Source organism: Chelonoidis abingdonii, unplaced genomic scaffold, assembly GCF_003597395.2.
Source record: "Chelonoidis abingdonii isolate Lonesome George unplaced genomic scaffold, CheloAbing_2.0 scaffold0008, whole genome shotgun sequence".
In the NCBI taxonomy this organism is placed as follows: domain Eukaryota; kingdom Metazoa; phylum Chordata; order Testudines; family Testudinidae; genus Chelonoidis; species Chelonoidis abingdonii.
The window spans coordinates 157,383-172,461 of record NW_027424269.1 but is presented as its reverse complement, the minus strand read 5'-3'; the positions used below and the strand labels follow the sequence as shown (position 1 = coordinate 172,461).

Sequence of the window (15,079 nt, the reverse complement as noted above, 5' to 3'; positions counted from 1 at the left end):
TTCCCGCGCTTGCGCAGTGGGCTGTCCGTGCGGTGGGCACGCTTGCGCTGTGGTGTTGCGAGGCGGCCGTGGGGTTCGGCGCAGGCGCAGTAACGGCGCGGGCGGCCGAGGCGCTGGGTCGGTCGGAGTCTTTCGCTCGCTGCCTTGTCCCCCCCTTGCCATGGACGTGAAGCGTCTGAAGGTGACTGAGCTGCGGGCTGAGCTGGGTCGCCGTGGTCTCGACTCCCGTGGGCTGAAGGTGGAGCTTGCCCAGCGGCTACAGGAGGCCCTGGACGCCGAGATGCTGGCGGCCGGGCCCGAGGAAGGCGGCGCTGTTGGGGCCTGCTCTGGGGTGGAGCCGGGGCCTGCGGGGGGCCCGGTCGGAGCCCATCCGCGTGGGGAGGGCGACGACGACGAGGACGAAGAGGAGGAGGAGGAGGAAGAAGAGGAGGAGGAGGACGAGGAGGCGCTGTTGGCTGACGAGGAGCCTACGCCGGCCTTGGGCGGGGAGGCCCAGCCTCAGCCCGGGCCCCAGGAAGAAGCGGCCCAGGCCCAGGCGCAGTCCCAGCCCGAGGGGAGCGATGGGGGCGGCATGAATGGAGCTGAGCAGCCGCAGGAGGAGGGCCCCAGCGGGGACGAGGCGGCGGCGGCTGAGGCTGAGACCAAAGAGGGGGGCGAGGAGCCCGGTGAGGCCCGAGACGGGGTGGGGGGAACATCACCGTAGGTGACTCCCGCCGATTCTTGCTCCCCACCACAGGGACCCGCTTAAGTCATACCCCGTACATCCGATTACTTTCTCCCGTGGGGAACCCTATAGGTTCTCGTATCCCCCTTTCCCGGCACATCCAGGTCCTGTCCCATATTTTCCATGGAATTACCTTACCCTGCACATCCATTCCCTTTATCCTACACATCCAGGCCACTTCCCGCATCTCTCATGGGCGTTTCTTACCCTCACTGGTTTCTCTTTATCCTGCGTATTTGGGACCGTTCCCTTACCTCATGTCTAAATGTCTTACAGGATACCTCATGTTACCGCACGCATCCTGGTCCACTTTCCACAACCTATTTACTCCTATTTTCTCAATTATTTTCTTCCAGCATCACTGAAGCAGGTATTTGGAGGAGCAGACCAGAGCATTGGGAGCTCCTAGTTTCTGACATTGTTAGATAAATGGGTGCCTGTAAACCTGTGGCATAATATTTTAAGTATCCCAAGTTCATTTGTACAATTTATGGTACATATGCAGAATCAGAGGAAATCCATATAACTTTACAGTTTGGAAGGCACAAACTTCCCTGCCTCCTGAAAGTAGATTTCCAGGCTCAGTGATAACATCCCTGTATATAATTCACTATTGCACTTGTTCTGAACATCTCTTTGCCATTAGCTTTTGATTCAGAAATTCTATATCTTGTGCACGGGCTATAAACTCCAGAAGGGGGTTACAGGGTATAAAGGTAAAGCCCTATCAGCACTGATGTAATGGCTTGACAGTTCTCTTTATTGGTGTCGTTTTGGAATAAAATGCTAATCTGTTTTAAATTTAAAGTAGTTCCAGGTACCAGCACTTGTCACTAAGCCTGTTGTCAGTTTTAATGATGAGTGTTGGTACCTAAACACACTATACTATTTTTTTATGTCTCCCCATGAAATCTAAAGAAAAAAATAGAGAAAGAGGGAGGGAAACCAACTATAAACAAACCATTGTCAAAGGTCCATAGCAAACAAACAATTTTGCTAAACCTTCCATTGTTGTTTGCAGGATAGTGGTGTTGGTCCCACGATATTAGAGAGACAAGGTGCAAAGTAATATCTTTTATCGGGGAGTTCTTCAGGTCTATATAAGTTCAAAAGCTTGTCTCACCAACAGAAGCTGATCTAATAAAAGATAAGATCTTGCCCACGTTGTGACTCTAATTTTTCTAAATTTATAGTCATCTTTATTTCCAACAATAAAAGATTGGCGGGGGAGGGGGAGTTCAGTGCAAAATTTGTATATTTGAGAGACTTTCCAGGTTAATTACTAGCTGTTTGTCATTAATTGGTATGAATTTGTAAAATAGCAAATGAAAACAATAAGTGATAGAAAGTATTGCCTCACTTTGGCATCACCTCTTCTTTTCTGTTTCCTTATTTTGGTTTCCAAGATGTTTGGAGGAGGAGGAAGCCAGTCTGACCAAAACAAAACAGAAAAACAAACACAAACAAAAAAATTAGTTGGATTTTTTTTTTCCTGGGTTGTGGTTTGCTTAGATTTATATTACTATTACAAGTATAGCTTCATTTTCTTTATAAAATATATGCATGTGGCTACAAACAGAGACCTTGATCTTTCAAAGGCACATTTCATTTTACTACCAGGACCATCCTGTTCCATCCCGTTTCCTTCCTGCCCCCTCCTGATTTAGGGGGACTCAAAAGATAAGCATGTGCATAAATATTTGCAGGGGGAAAAACCTTAAAAGCCCCAAAGTAGGAAAAATATAAAAATGCAAAATTAAAAAATTTAGAATACATTTAAAAACAAATCTTCTCATGGATTCTCCTGGTTGGACCAGACTGAAGAGGGTTGTTTCTCTGGTGGGAGCTTTACCTGTACTCTTAAGGGCATATCCATGTTCTCACCTAGTTTTAGGTGAAACATGGGATATTAATATTGATACTTAGTGCTTATACAGCTCTCTTCATCTTCAGACAATTACAGATGTTACTAATTAACTAATGAACATTGAACCCAGGTTTTGGTATGCAAGTTAGGGAGAAACTGAATTCAAAATGTTTTGCTTCTAGGAACACTTTAGTTCTTCAGTGCACATCTGTGTTACTGATTCAACTTCAAGTCTAGTCAGTTTTAAAACGTTAAAAATAGTTTCTGGTGCTAATCATACCCCTGAGTACATCTGTGCATTTTTGTTTTATAAAATCCTATTTTGTTTCTAAAATGTAGTATTCTCCGAAGCTGCTGTGTGAAAGATGCACAAGAACAAAATGGGAAATAGTAAAACTGGCTCTAATCAAATTATTGTAAAATGCACAAATTAAACAACCTGAAATGCAGAATCTTTAATTTTAGTGATCTTGGTTGTCACTTTACAATAGGCGAAAGTCAGGCAGAAGTGTAATTGTTAAGCTGATGGTGTCCCATTAACAGTTTTTAGGTTTTTTAAGTTTAATGAAATGACCAGATTTTTTTTATCGAATGTCCATGAGACACAAGCACTTTATAGGTGTCCTCTTATTGCCAGGAGGACGTGTCAGGCAGGTGGGACCTACAGGGCTTTGGTGTTGCATTCTTAAGGTTTTGTGTCAAATTCAGTAAGGCTTGCTGACTTTTTCTTCCATCCCTTACAGCGGACGAAGAGGATGAAGATAAATCAAAGCCAACAGGCTCAGATGGAGAGCGACGAGGGGTTAAGAGACAACGTGAAGAAAAAGAAGAACATGGCCGTGCTTATTATGAATTCCGAGAGGAGGCTTACAATAGCCGGTGAGGAGAAGGGAATCTTTGGTCCTGGTTTTACTGGCAATCCAAGTCACTTCCCAGGCAATGAATGAAACTAGATTTGATCAGCTAGGTCTGGGGTTAGACAGACATCGCGTGTGGATGCAAGGAAAAGGATAAAATTTGATTTGAGACTATAAGGCAGAATGTGTGTTCTTGTTTTTTGTTTTGTTATTTTTCTCTATTCTAAATTGTTCTTATTCCTGGACGTTCTCTGATATCTGATTGCTTGTTTCTTCTCTCACTCCTGCCTAGGTCTAAGTCTCCACCACCACCAGAAGAGGAACCGAGAGAGGAAGATGATGAAACTCTTGTGATCCTGGACACATGTATGTATGGGCCATGTGGTAGTTATTTGATGTATAGTAAATTTAAAGTTCAGAGATTTAATTATTGGGTATATAATTTGAGAAACCAAGCATCGTAGCTAATGGGGTGTGTGTCAGAATAACAGAGGCCGCTCTACTCCTTCAGCCACCATAGGATTTACAGGAGATCGTGTAAGTGGAACTCTATGCAGCTGGAACATTTCTAGTTCTTTTTGATCTTTTGGGTGATATATGGGAGTACTTGGGTAAGTGCAGCATTAATGCAGTAGCACTAGAGCAGTGGTTTTCAGCCTGTGGTCTGCAGACTCCTGGGGGTCTGAAGACTATGTCTAAGATTTCCTAAGGTGTCCGCACTGCCATTCAACATTTTTTAGGAGCCTGCAAATGAAAAAAAGGTTGAAAACCACTACACTAGAGCAACCTTTGGGCTTGCCTAGCATTGGAACAGTGGATAGGTAGAAAACTGCATTCTAAGATGTCAGTTTCTATCTGGATATGAGCCAGACTATTACTGGTGCTTGTGAGGTCTAATGGTTTTTGAGTAAATTTGAAAAAGGAACTTAGGGTAAATTGATCTCTTCTTTCTGACAGATACATCTGATCTCCACTTCAAAGCAAGCAAGGACCGCTATGGAGGACAACCTCTCTTCTCAGAGAAGTTCCCCTCCCTTTGGTCTGGGGCAAGGAGCACCCATGGAGTGACAAAGGGGAAAGTCTGCTTTGAGGCAAAGGTGGGGCACTTGTTAGATGGATGTGTTGAGTCTGTATGTTGCAAAGTGGCATGTGTGTTCTGTTGGGTAACAGGGACTTTCAACACTGAATGAGATGTTGAGTCTGAGCTAGTCTAATTTAATCAGGAATGTAGTGTATTTACTTTAACGGACTGAAATTTAGAGCAGCTCATGAAAGATTCACTCCTGGTTTATTTTGGGGATGTGTGTGTGAAATAAGGTCTGGGTAAGATGCTGTGGTGATGGGAAGATCCTACCCAGAGTGTTGAGAGAAGCAATCTGTCAGAATTCACTCTTTGGCCTTGGCTCTGTTTAAAATGCAAATGTAGACCTACTTTTTGTGAAAGAGTCAAATTTCTGATTAAAATTGTTTAAATTGTACCCTTTTGCTGGTTTGAATATAGAGAAGGCCTGCAAATACTTAAGGTTTTGTTGTTGTTTTTTCCAGCTTGTGTTTTACCTTTGAAATAACAGGATTATCAAGTCTGGGCTACCCTAGTTTGCTGAAGGGCATCCAGAGGGGAGAGGAGGGCAGGACAGGGAGGGGTTTGGTTGTTTTTGTGAGCCTTCTGTCCTTAACTGAAGGGTTATGGAGGGTTTAATCTTTAGCAAAGATTTCCTTTCTTCCACATGTTAATTATGCATCCCAATCATACAGATATTCTCAAAGCAGAATTGTAATCAGTCTAGATAAAACTCCCTTTACCTCTTTATTCCTCAGCTGTCAGTCTTTTTTGATACTAACTCCACTTGCTCTTCATTCACAGCAGCCTTTGTCTAACCTAGTCACAGATATCTAACATATAAAAGCTTTTCTTAAACACCTTTCAGGCTGCTTTCATCCTGCCTGGGGAAAATGAAAAGAGCACAACACTTATATTTAAATGCTGAGCTTTTGTGGATGTATGTCACAACATATCTCTCTTTGTGGTGGAATTTCCCATATAAAGCAACTGTTTTATGTTGGGGGAGAGAAAAATTCCCCACTGTTTCACTGATAGCTGCTCTGTCTTCGGTATTGGTGTGCCCATACACTGACAGGAATCAGTTTTGCATAGAATACATTCTTCCTTAGGTTTACCCTTATCACTTCAGTTTTCATTTGAGAGAATTTCTAGTTGGTGGATCTCCTCTCTGATGGGAGTAATCATGAGGATGCTGGTTGAGGCTCAGAAATTTGGCAGTCTTTTGTTACATGGGTTTCAGAACATAAATCTATCCATCCCAATTCTGAAACAGGCTGCCAAAATCTGTCACTCAAAATTGCAACACAAGTTTCTATGTGGTGCAGGTTCCCAGTGCTGTCTTCCATTCCTGCTACTGTCTCTGATCTTGTGAGATAATGGGTGGATGGAGACTGTAGAGCCTTGTAAAGGGAAGCAAGTGAGTATAGTCCTACCAGTGCAGTCTCTCATCCAAGCAATAGCCCTGCCACGCAAGGATTGGCTTGGGGAGCATACCTTGGTCAGGTCTCTCACAAGGCTCTGCACCAAAGGAATAGACTATAGAAATATTGTTTGTTCTAAGCCTTGGGGAATCAACTTCTAAATGACTGAGGTGATTTGATGCTGCTGCTATGTAGTGACTGTTAGGGTATCTGACATGAATGCCTGTCTGCTGGAAGCAGATAAGATCTGTATTTGAATAGGCTACAGAGAAAGGAGGGGAAATACCCATTACCTGTGGCTTTGGTACAGAGACCTCTGACCTGCGCATGCCTCCAGTTTATATCCAGGTGTGATTAGCACCTGGAGGAGGATTATAGTCTCGCAGAGGCCTGACTCTAGCTTTGCACACAACATACTAAATGACTCCTTCTCTTTTATTTGTCTAGGTGACACAGAATCTCCCGGTGAAGGAAGGCAGCACCGAGGTCCCACTTCTTCGGGTTGGATGGTCTGTGGATTTCTCTCGTTCCCAGCTAGGTAACCGAGCTCATTTTTCTGTTATGTTAGCTATGACTTGGGGCAGGTTACAGAGCTGTTGAGCTGATGCTGCAGCCTGGGCTGGGATTTTCTAAGAGCTGCAGTGGGCAGTTTGGCTCAGCAGTGACACAGTTTGGGAAAACACGTGTGTAATAGCTGCTGCTTTTTTCCAGGTGAGGATGAGTTTTCTTATGGCTATGATGGACGAGGGTTGAAGGCTGAAAATGGGCAGTTTGAAGAATTTGGTCAGCCCTTTGGAGAGAATGATGTGATTAGTTGCTTTGCGGTAAGTGCTATAGATCAGTTGTTCTCAACCAGGGGTCTGGGGCCCCCTGGGGGGGCCGCGAGCAGGTTTTGGGGGGCCACCAAGTAAGGCCAGCATTAGACTTGCTAGAGCCCAGGGCAGAAAGCTGACGTCCCAGCACATGGGACCGAAGTCCATCCCCTCAGCCCTGCCACCCAGGGCTGAAGCCAAAGCCTAAGCAATATAGCTTTGTGGGAGCCCCTGTGTCATGGGGCCTCAGGCAGTTTCTCTGCTTGCTAGTCCCTAACACCAGCCCTGGCTTTTATATACAGCAAACCAGTTATTGTGGCACAGTATTGTGGGCCGTGGAGTTTTTATAGCATGTTTGCGGGGGGCGGCTCCAAAAGAAAAAGGTTGAGAACCCCTGCTGTAGCTAAGGCCTGTGGTTGCCATCTCAAAGGGGCAGGGGGGGACTTCTGTCCTTGCATCCAAAATATATGTGAAATGGCTTTCCTCCTGTTCGTGCAGGAGCCTGCTGGGAGATGGATTTGGAGGAAAGACAACAAAGGGAGAATTAGTGGTCACCCCTCAAAACTTGCTGGTCACAGCATTCTTGTATTCTTTGTTGTCACAGAACTTTGAGAGTGAAGAGGTGGAGCTGTCCTTCTCTAAGAATGGGGAGGAACTGGGAGTGGCCTTCCAGATCAGTAAAGAATCTCTTGCTGACAGAGCCCTCCTGCCACATGTGCTGTGCAAAAACTGTGTGGTTGAATTGAACTTCGGTCAGAAGGAGGAGCCCTTCTTCCCAATTCCTGAGGAATACGTGTTCATCCACGCCATCCCGGTTGAGGACCGAGTGCGCACACCTCTTCCGCCCAAAACCACAGAGGAGTGTGAGGTAATGGGGTTTGTTCCAGATAGGCCTAGTTATTGCTTGTAAGGAGTCAGCATGGCTGTGAGTTAGTGGCTGTGTTGCATGGCATATTGGTCTGTTTTTTTTAAAGGAAAACTTGATGTACATATGGAAAGAGCCATTCCCTGCAAGGCATTGTGTTGACTGTTACTGTTTCTACTCAGATATTTAATCATTTCAGCTCTTTCTCCTCTAATCTCTGTGTGGTGCTTCCTGCAGGTACTGCTGATGGTTGGGCTGCCAGGGTCTGGGAAGACCCAGTGGGCACAGAAGTACACCCAGGAAAATCAAGAGAAACGATACATCATCTTGGGAACAGAGACTGTTCTCTACCAAATGAGGGTAAGCCCATCCCTTGGGTAGAGTGGTATCACTTAGAGCCTTCACTGGGCTGGGCTGACTGGACAATCCTAGAAAGCTTAGTGGCTTTATATCCCATTGCCAATGTTCTGCTATAACTCTGGCATTGCAGAAAATTGCTTAGTGGAGTAGTAAGGGGAGGGAACTCCTCTGGTAACAGCAGAAAGGGGTGGGTTTTCCCCTCTTTTAAGATCAATCTGTACATGACTCCAGGCTGAAGAAGGTTTCATCTCCAGAGGGCAGAACTAGTGGCCAAACTGTGGGATTGCGTTCTGGGTTATCTCTGCACCAATAGCATGTGTCTGACACCTTTAAACTGGCACCTGTGCTAGAGATGGGTAACACGGGGCTGGTAGAACACTGTGTACATCTGAAGAATCTCTTATTGATGTCCCTTTTCCTCTTGCCAGACAAAGGGCCTTGAGGATGAAGAGATGGATCCCAAGAGCCGAGACCTGTTAGTTCAGCAAGCTGCCCAGTGCCTTAGCAAGCTGGTCCAGATTGCTCCCAGGGCAAAGAGAAACTACATTCTTGATCAGGTATTATTACTGAATCCCAGTGACTTCCTGACCTGAGCAACTTTGACTTCAGGGCACGGCGAGCATGCTCCTCGGCTCATGTCCCATTCTGATTGGAGGGAATCCAGACTGGACTGAGTTAGTGGCAGATGAATTTCTGAAACCCATTTCTTTTCCCCCCTCAGTGTAATGTGTATAACTCCGGCCAGCGACGGAAGCTGCTTGCCTTCAAGGGTTTCTCTCGCAAGGTGGTTGTGATTGTCCCCAATGAGGAAGACTGGAAGAAGAGGCTGGAGCTGAGGAAGGAGGTTGAGGGGGAGGATGTGCCTGAATCGGTGATGCTGGAAATGAAAGGTAGACAGGCTCAACCAAGCCTGTTGCATTGTGCTGCAGCAACTCTAACAATATTTAAATAATTCAGAGAAACTAGATAGTTCCAGACAGTCCTGGGCAGCGGTAGGAGCCCAGATGCCTCTTTGGGATGATGGGATAGGAAGTCTGTTAACCTCCTGAATCTCTTCTCTGCTGGGAAATAGAGTCTTGAGCCACTGAAAGTTGCCTTGTGAACTCTCTTGCTGTTTCCATTTTAACACAGCTAACTTCTCACTTCCGGAGAAGAGTGATTACTTAGATGAGGTGATGTATGAAGAGCTGGTGAAGGAGGAGGCCCAGCCACTGGTCACCAAATACAAGGAGGAGGCCAGAAAACTGCTCCCTCCATCTGAGAAACGGGCAAACCGTCGCAATAATCGCAACAAGCGCAATCGTCAAAACCGCAACCGTGGCCAGGGATATGGTGAGGCGCTGTAGGGGCTGGGCAGCAGTGCCTCGCTGGTCTCTTTTGTATCTAAAGGCTCCTTTTGCCATATTCTCTTGATGTCAAGGCAAACTGTAAGGATTCTGCTCCCTAGGTTTTGAAGAAGGGACTTGGGTCACTCAGTGCAGCCTCAGCAAGGGAACAGAACTTTCTCACCACTCCAGCTTCTTTTCTCAAGCACCTCCCTTGCCCAGTTGCCCTCATGGTTTAACTTCCACGTCCTTATTCAGAGCCTAAATTGTTCTTGTGTTTTGTGCTAACTGATGACTATGAGGGCTGAGATTTTCAAAAGCATTTGCCTTTCAGTGAAAGTTGGGCTCCCTCCATGTCCTTAATTCTTATTGTCATGGCAGAAGTAACAGTATTATAGAGTGCTCTGTTCCCATAAGCTTTTGTAACCTTCACTGGTGAGAGAAATTTTCCTTAATTTGCATGTGTCCTTTTCTACCCCAAGACTTTGTTACTAGTCTTAAATGTGCATTATTCTGCTGCAGCATCACAATGATGTAAGCTCTTGCTTGTCTCAGCTCTCCAGATACAGCTTCCCTCTGCTGCCTTATTTATCTGAATTGAGTTTCTTCCCATTGCCCCATCTCTCTCACCTTTTCAGGACATCCTGCAGTTTCTCTCTCCCTCTGCTTTCCACTGCCAACAATTCTAACTTGTTCAGTATCCCTGACAAACAACATATAGTGTATGTTTTACTTCCTGTAGGTTGTCAATATCTGTATGAATTAGTCCTAGTCATTCTATAGACTGCAGCAGAGCATTACTGGACATCTCTCCCTAGTGGGATGTTGTTCCATTAATGTTTATCTTCTGTTCATGGTGTGTTGCCTGTCTCATGCTATGCTTTTCCTATCCAGTCAGCATTCTTTCACTTTGCTTGGGAGCTACTGAGATTGGAATAAGTGGGGCTGCTGCTGGATTTTTCTCTGTCCTGTAACTTTATTGGAGGCTGTAAAATCTGGTGTAGTCAGTTATACAGGAATCTTTGCTAGTTTCTCCTGACAGAATTTTTGTTTCTTCTTAATCTGTGGTTTCATTTCTCTCCTTCTGACTCTAGCTGTTTGAACAGAAAAGTTAAACCTAGTCTAGCCTTCTCTCTGTAGAATTCAAACTGAATGTTTGTTTGCTGCTCTCACTCCCCAAAAGGGAAACATGCAACCTGTAGGAAGTAACTGTGCTGACCTGTGATTAGAAAGTCTCTGACACCCTGTTTGTTGCCTTCTGCCATCAGGGGATTGCAAGTCATGGGGCAGCTCAGGAACAACTTGACTCTTGCTGATGTTTACGAGGTACTGCATCTGTAGCTTTGTCTGAGACCTTGCTTGTTTCCCTTCTAGTTGGTGGACAGCGCCGAGGTTATGACAATCGATCTTATGGACAGCAGCAGTACTGGGGGCAGCCTGGAAACAGAGGAGTGAGTGCAATAGTTCTGACTACTTCATACCAAATACAGGCAGGGGGTATTGCGGCTGTTGTTGATTTTTCCTCTAGAGGGAAAGATGGAGTTTTGAGGGGGATTCTTGCTCCATTTTCTTCCCAAGAGGAGGAGGAGATGATAATATCTGGTTCTTGTGTGGCGATTCTTATCCATAGACCTCAGAGTACTTTACAAAGGAGGCTAGAAGCACAGAGGGGAAAGTGACTTGCCTAAGGACTCTGGGCAGGCCAATTGTAGAGCCAGGAATGGAACCCAGATGTTCTGAGTCTCAGTCCAGTGTTTTAGCCTCTAGGCCACACGTCCTCCCATGAGAAGGAGACTTTAAAAAATAAACTTCTGTACTGATGGAGTCCTTCCTGGTCGCCTTTGGGATCCTTTGCACCATGCCTTACGTTTAAGCCACATCTTATGCTCAGGGTATTGGCAGCTGTCACATGCTGCATCTTGGTGGCTGCCTAAACCTAGGTGTTCTAGTCCTGGCAGCCACTGATTTTGCTGTTTTCCCATCTCTAAAACAGGGATATACACTCACCTCTGTATAAAATGCTTTGAGAGGTTTGGGTAGAAGAAACTATAGAACTCAATTATAGGAGGCTATGGGATGCTGCCATAAGATGGGGTTCTGCTTCCACAGGACCATATCTTCCTACAGAGAACATTGTTTGGTGTGCTTAGGTAACCACGTCTGTTTTCACAGGGTTACCGTAACTTCTATGACCGGTACAGAGGGGACTATGATCGATTCTATGGACGCGAGTATGACTACAACAGATACCGAGATTACTACAGGCAGTACAACCGGGAGGTGAGTGGCCACACACCATGGGGCAGTAATAATTCTAGGAGGGACTTCTCAGCATTTAGAGTAGATGTCTTGTGAAGACCTCACTTCCATTTTCTGTTGCCATGGTCCACCTGTAGAAGTATCTTCCCAGCATCCCTGTAGCAACTATAGCAACTTTCCATGTGGACGAGTGGCATTAAGAAAGCATTTGGTTGTTTTTACCTGTCCTATTGAACACAGTTCCTGTTAGTGCTTCTCTTATATATTGGCAACAAGGATTCACAGCTCCTTCTTGTTCCAGTCACATTTAGAGGTCTCTGAGTTTTCATTGCAATGAAGAGCCTGGTCACCTGTCGGAGCAGTGTGGAAGTAAGCCGGTTAAGCCAGAGTAGCATGCTCACAGTTGAGAGCTGCTGTCTTAGGACATTTATGGAGGACGACAGGGGCCTGGGTAGAAGCTATAGCTGTATGGTTATAGGGGGAACACGGCCTTTCCAGCACAGTGCCCCTGGATACAGACTGCTTCTGTTTTCCTTCCAGTGGCAGAACTACTACCAAGACAGAGACCGATACTACAGGAACTACTACGGATACCAAGGATATCGGTGAAATCCCAGCCGTCTTCACCCTTCAGCCAAGAAGCTGAATCTGCGGAGGTGTCTGCCACTTCCCAAAACACAACCAATGGAAACAGGGCTGTTGGGGGGAGAGCGGTGGCGGGGGGAGGGGTGGGAGGAGGAAAAAACTGTAAATTTTTTTTTTAAAGTTTGTTGAAAAGAATATTGTCTTATTCTATAAAACATTTCAAACCTAGTTAGATATTTGTAATCAAAATGTTTGCGCAGAGAGTGCAGCACTTAGCGCTGCCTGGCCTGTACCCTGTGATTGGGCAGGAAAACCACATACCCTTTAACAACTTTCTAGAGCAGCTGGACTGGCAGCCGGGCAGGGAGGTGCAGGGGTTTGCAAGATGCGCTCAGTGATGAGAACTGAACATGTAAGAACCTGGAGGTACAGATGAGTGAGAATAGAGGGGCCAGCATCCCCTGGGGGCAGAGGGAGGGTTGGGAGGGTAGGCAATATTAATTATTGATTGATCATTCACTTGCGAAATTAATTTCCTTCCAGATTATCATTTGCTGATCTAGCTTTGGGGTGATGTGTGGGCTCTGCCCACAGTGATTCTGGAGTCTAGTGCTCTTCAATGACTGGTGGAGAAGGGATCGTTTCCACCTCGGAAAATCTGGCAGAGTTCCACGTTCCTGCTGTTGTCTCATCTGGCAGTGCTGTGCTGGCTGGATGTAACGTATCCCTGGCCAAAGGCTATGCTTTTTAGCCGAGCAGTTTGCCTCACCCCCCTGGCTATTAAATTTCTCTGAAAGCTTGTAAGTGGAATCATGAGCTGTTTTTTGGCAGAAGGAAGCACAGGAATTTGGTATGCCAGTCCCTAAATTCTCAGTCTTCCCTGGCCAAAGCAGACTGTCTTGGTGAGACTCTGTTCTCTCCTCCCTCCCCCCCTCAGGCTAGCAGGCTTGGCCAGGTGCTGAATCATCTCTGTATAGTGTCTGTCCTCTTTAGTGGAAGAGAAGGAACATTTCTCAGGGTTTCTGCTGGATCTTTTCTTCATTAGAGCGTAATGTGTGTGTATATAGGCAACCCATGCAGTGTGTAACCTTCACCTGTGAGGAGATAGTGCTGAGAATAGCAACAATTTTATACCGTAAGAAGAGGGCACAGTTGGTAAAGTGCTCCTGTGGTTTTGATAAACTGGTAGAGCGTGTATATAGGAAACTAGGGAAGGAGATTGAGTGCAGTAGTGAACCAGCCTGAAGTGGGTGGGTGTGTGTGTGGGTGAGTGTGTGTCCTGCCCTCCCCATGGCCTGAAAACAATAGGGTTTTGACTTTGATACACTCTTTAGCTGTGAAGTCTAGTCCCACAAGAGGGGAGGGGGGTTCCTGAGGACACTGTGTGAAGGAAGATCCCTTCAGTGCTTAGGGCATGCTTCAGTATAAAATTTGGGTAGTCTTCAGAATTTCTGTAAGATTGGGTGGAGGAGGGGGCATAATTTCAGAAATTACTCTTTTCCCAGGCAAATAGTTATGTTTGTGGGGGGAGGAAAGGGGGCAGCTACTTCTGTAGGGTGTAAGGAGTGCATTCATGGCAGAAGTGGATGTGGCTGGCTTGTATCTTGGACGGGGGGGCGGGGGGGAAGGGGAGGTATTTTCCCATTAAGAAATTTTAGCATTGGTCTTTAATTTTCTTTCATTCTTATCAGTTTGTCTCCTGCCCTGTGATTCTTCCCCCATCCTTCTTTCCCAGTGAGGACAGGATACCCTCTTAGAAAGTGAATTGTAAATACTCTTGGTTCTGGTCCTATAGCCTTGGATTTGGCTAGGGAGCTAATTATGTCCAGTCCCCCTGTTCCTTTCCCTTCCCTACTTGAAGATATCTTCTGCTTTCTTTGTGATTTGCTGTTTGAAATACAAACATTTTAATTTGTTTTAAAAATTGAATTTTTTTATTCTCTGCCTACCATTGCAAGCTGCCCTGTCTCCAATGCCCATTGTCACATCCCAGTCCAGACTAAAACCCTCCATCCAGACCAGGACATGGTGAGACGTGGCTCTGCCAGCACCAGAGAGCACAGGTAACAGGTCACTGGGATCTCCCAGCCCTGTGCCACTTCCCAATGCAAGAACTAATGAGAAGCAGAGTTCTGCTGTCTCCAGCTGCAGTGCCGCATGTGTGTATCTGAATGTGTGACTGTGTGATGACCGTTTTTATAACAAAGCAATTGGTATTTTAAATGATGCGTCAGGCCACTAAAAAATACTCTTGGGACAGGGGTAAAGGGGAGAAAGCAGGAGCCTGCAGTAGCTGTGTGCTGGCAAGGGTGTTTGATGCTTTGGTATTTTTAAAAAGTTCCTTCTTGGGGTGTGCTTTCCAATTGGTGGGGCACAGGCAGCCTCCAGTGTGCAGATCCTCCACAGCTTCATTGAGGTTGGGGGACATGGAGTAACTGGCACTGGAGCCAGGAAAGCTTAAATCACTTCAGGAGGCGCTGTCATCATTAACAGAATAACTTTTGAAGCTATAGTCCTTTTTAAATAAAACCTGTTTTTCTGGGGATGACTAGAACTGCCACATCCTTGTCCGTAAGACCAAGAGATCTTAGCGACTTCAGTAGATGTCTTTTTCTGCACATTTTTGTTAAAAAAAAGAGAAAAAAAAAGAAAAATTAAATGGTAAATAAGGAAATGCAGCCTGTTTTAGATCTGTTAGTGTTTCATGATTGTACGTCTTAGTTGCTGTAGATGGAAAGCTTGAGAGAACATGAAGGCTGTAAATGTTTTTACAAACTGTAAAACGTTTTGAAGTGGCCAGTAAAAGGGTTTTACCATTGAACATGTAACTGTGTGGTTGTTTACATCTGTAACTTTCCTTCAGATTCTGGCAAATGTAGGCAATAGCTTCCATTTTTAGAATAAATAACCATTGGCTTGACTTAACATCCTTATGTTGCTG

General features: G+C 45.5%; 3 protein-coding genes across 4 annotated transcripts in view; 1 reads left to right on the top strand and 2 right to left on the bottom strand.

Moving 5' to 3' along the window:
- POLR2G (RNA polymerase II subunit G) overlaps positions 1 to 15,079 on the bottom strand; it is a 197,474-nt gene that overhangs the window by 60,408 nt on the left and 121,987 nt on the right. The gene's annotated exons all lie outside the window — the stretch shown is intronic.
- Positions 1 to 15,079, bottom strand: part of EEF1G (eukaryotic translation elongation factor 1 gamma) — an 88,681-nt gene that overhangs the window by 70,119 nt on the left and 3,483 nt on the right. The window lies entirely within an intron of this gene.
- HNRNPUL2 (heterogeneous nuclear ribonucleoprotein U like 2) lies at positions 60 to 15,063 on the top strand. Of its 2 annotated transcripts, XM_032799395.2 has the most exons (15): positions 60 to 665; positions 3,335 to 3,470; positions 3,741 to 3,814; positions 4,406 to 4,545; positions 6,380 to 6,470; positions 6,644 to 6,756; positions 7,349 to 7,612; positions 7,847 to 7,969; positions 8,398 to 8,526; positions 8,691 to 8,859; positions 9,101 to 9,301; positions 10,669 to 10,745; positions 11,467 to 11,574; positions 12,094 to 12,209; positions 12,682 to 15,063. In XM_032799395.2, the coding sequence occupies exons 1-14, from the start codon at positions 161 to 163 to the stop codon at positions 12,160 to 12,162; spliced, it is 2,199 nt and encodes a 732-aa protein (XP_032655286.1). In that variant the 5' UTR covers positions 60 to 160; the 3' UTR covers positions 12,163 to 12,209; positions 12,682 to 15,063. The 2 variants fall into 2 exon arrangements, with proteins under 2 accessions (XP_032655286.1, XP_032655278.1); XM_032799387.2 differs by having other exon boundaries at positions 12,094 to 15,063.

Bases quoted from the DNA above. Each gene is read 5' to 3' on its own strand.
- HNRNPUL2 (XM_032799395.2), top strand. From the start codon at position 161: ATGGACGTGAAGCGTCTGAAGGTGACTGAGCTGCGGGCTGAGCTGGGT. The intron at 4,546-6,379 runs GTGGGGCACTTG...TTATTTGTCTAG, and splicing joins AAGTCTGCTTTGAGGCAAAG to GTGACACAGAATCTCCCGGT. The intron at 8,527-8,690 runs GTATTATTACTG...TTCCCCCCTCAG, and splicing joins GAAACTACATTCTTGATCAG to TGTAATGTGTATAACTCCGG.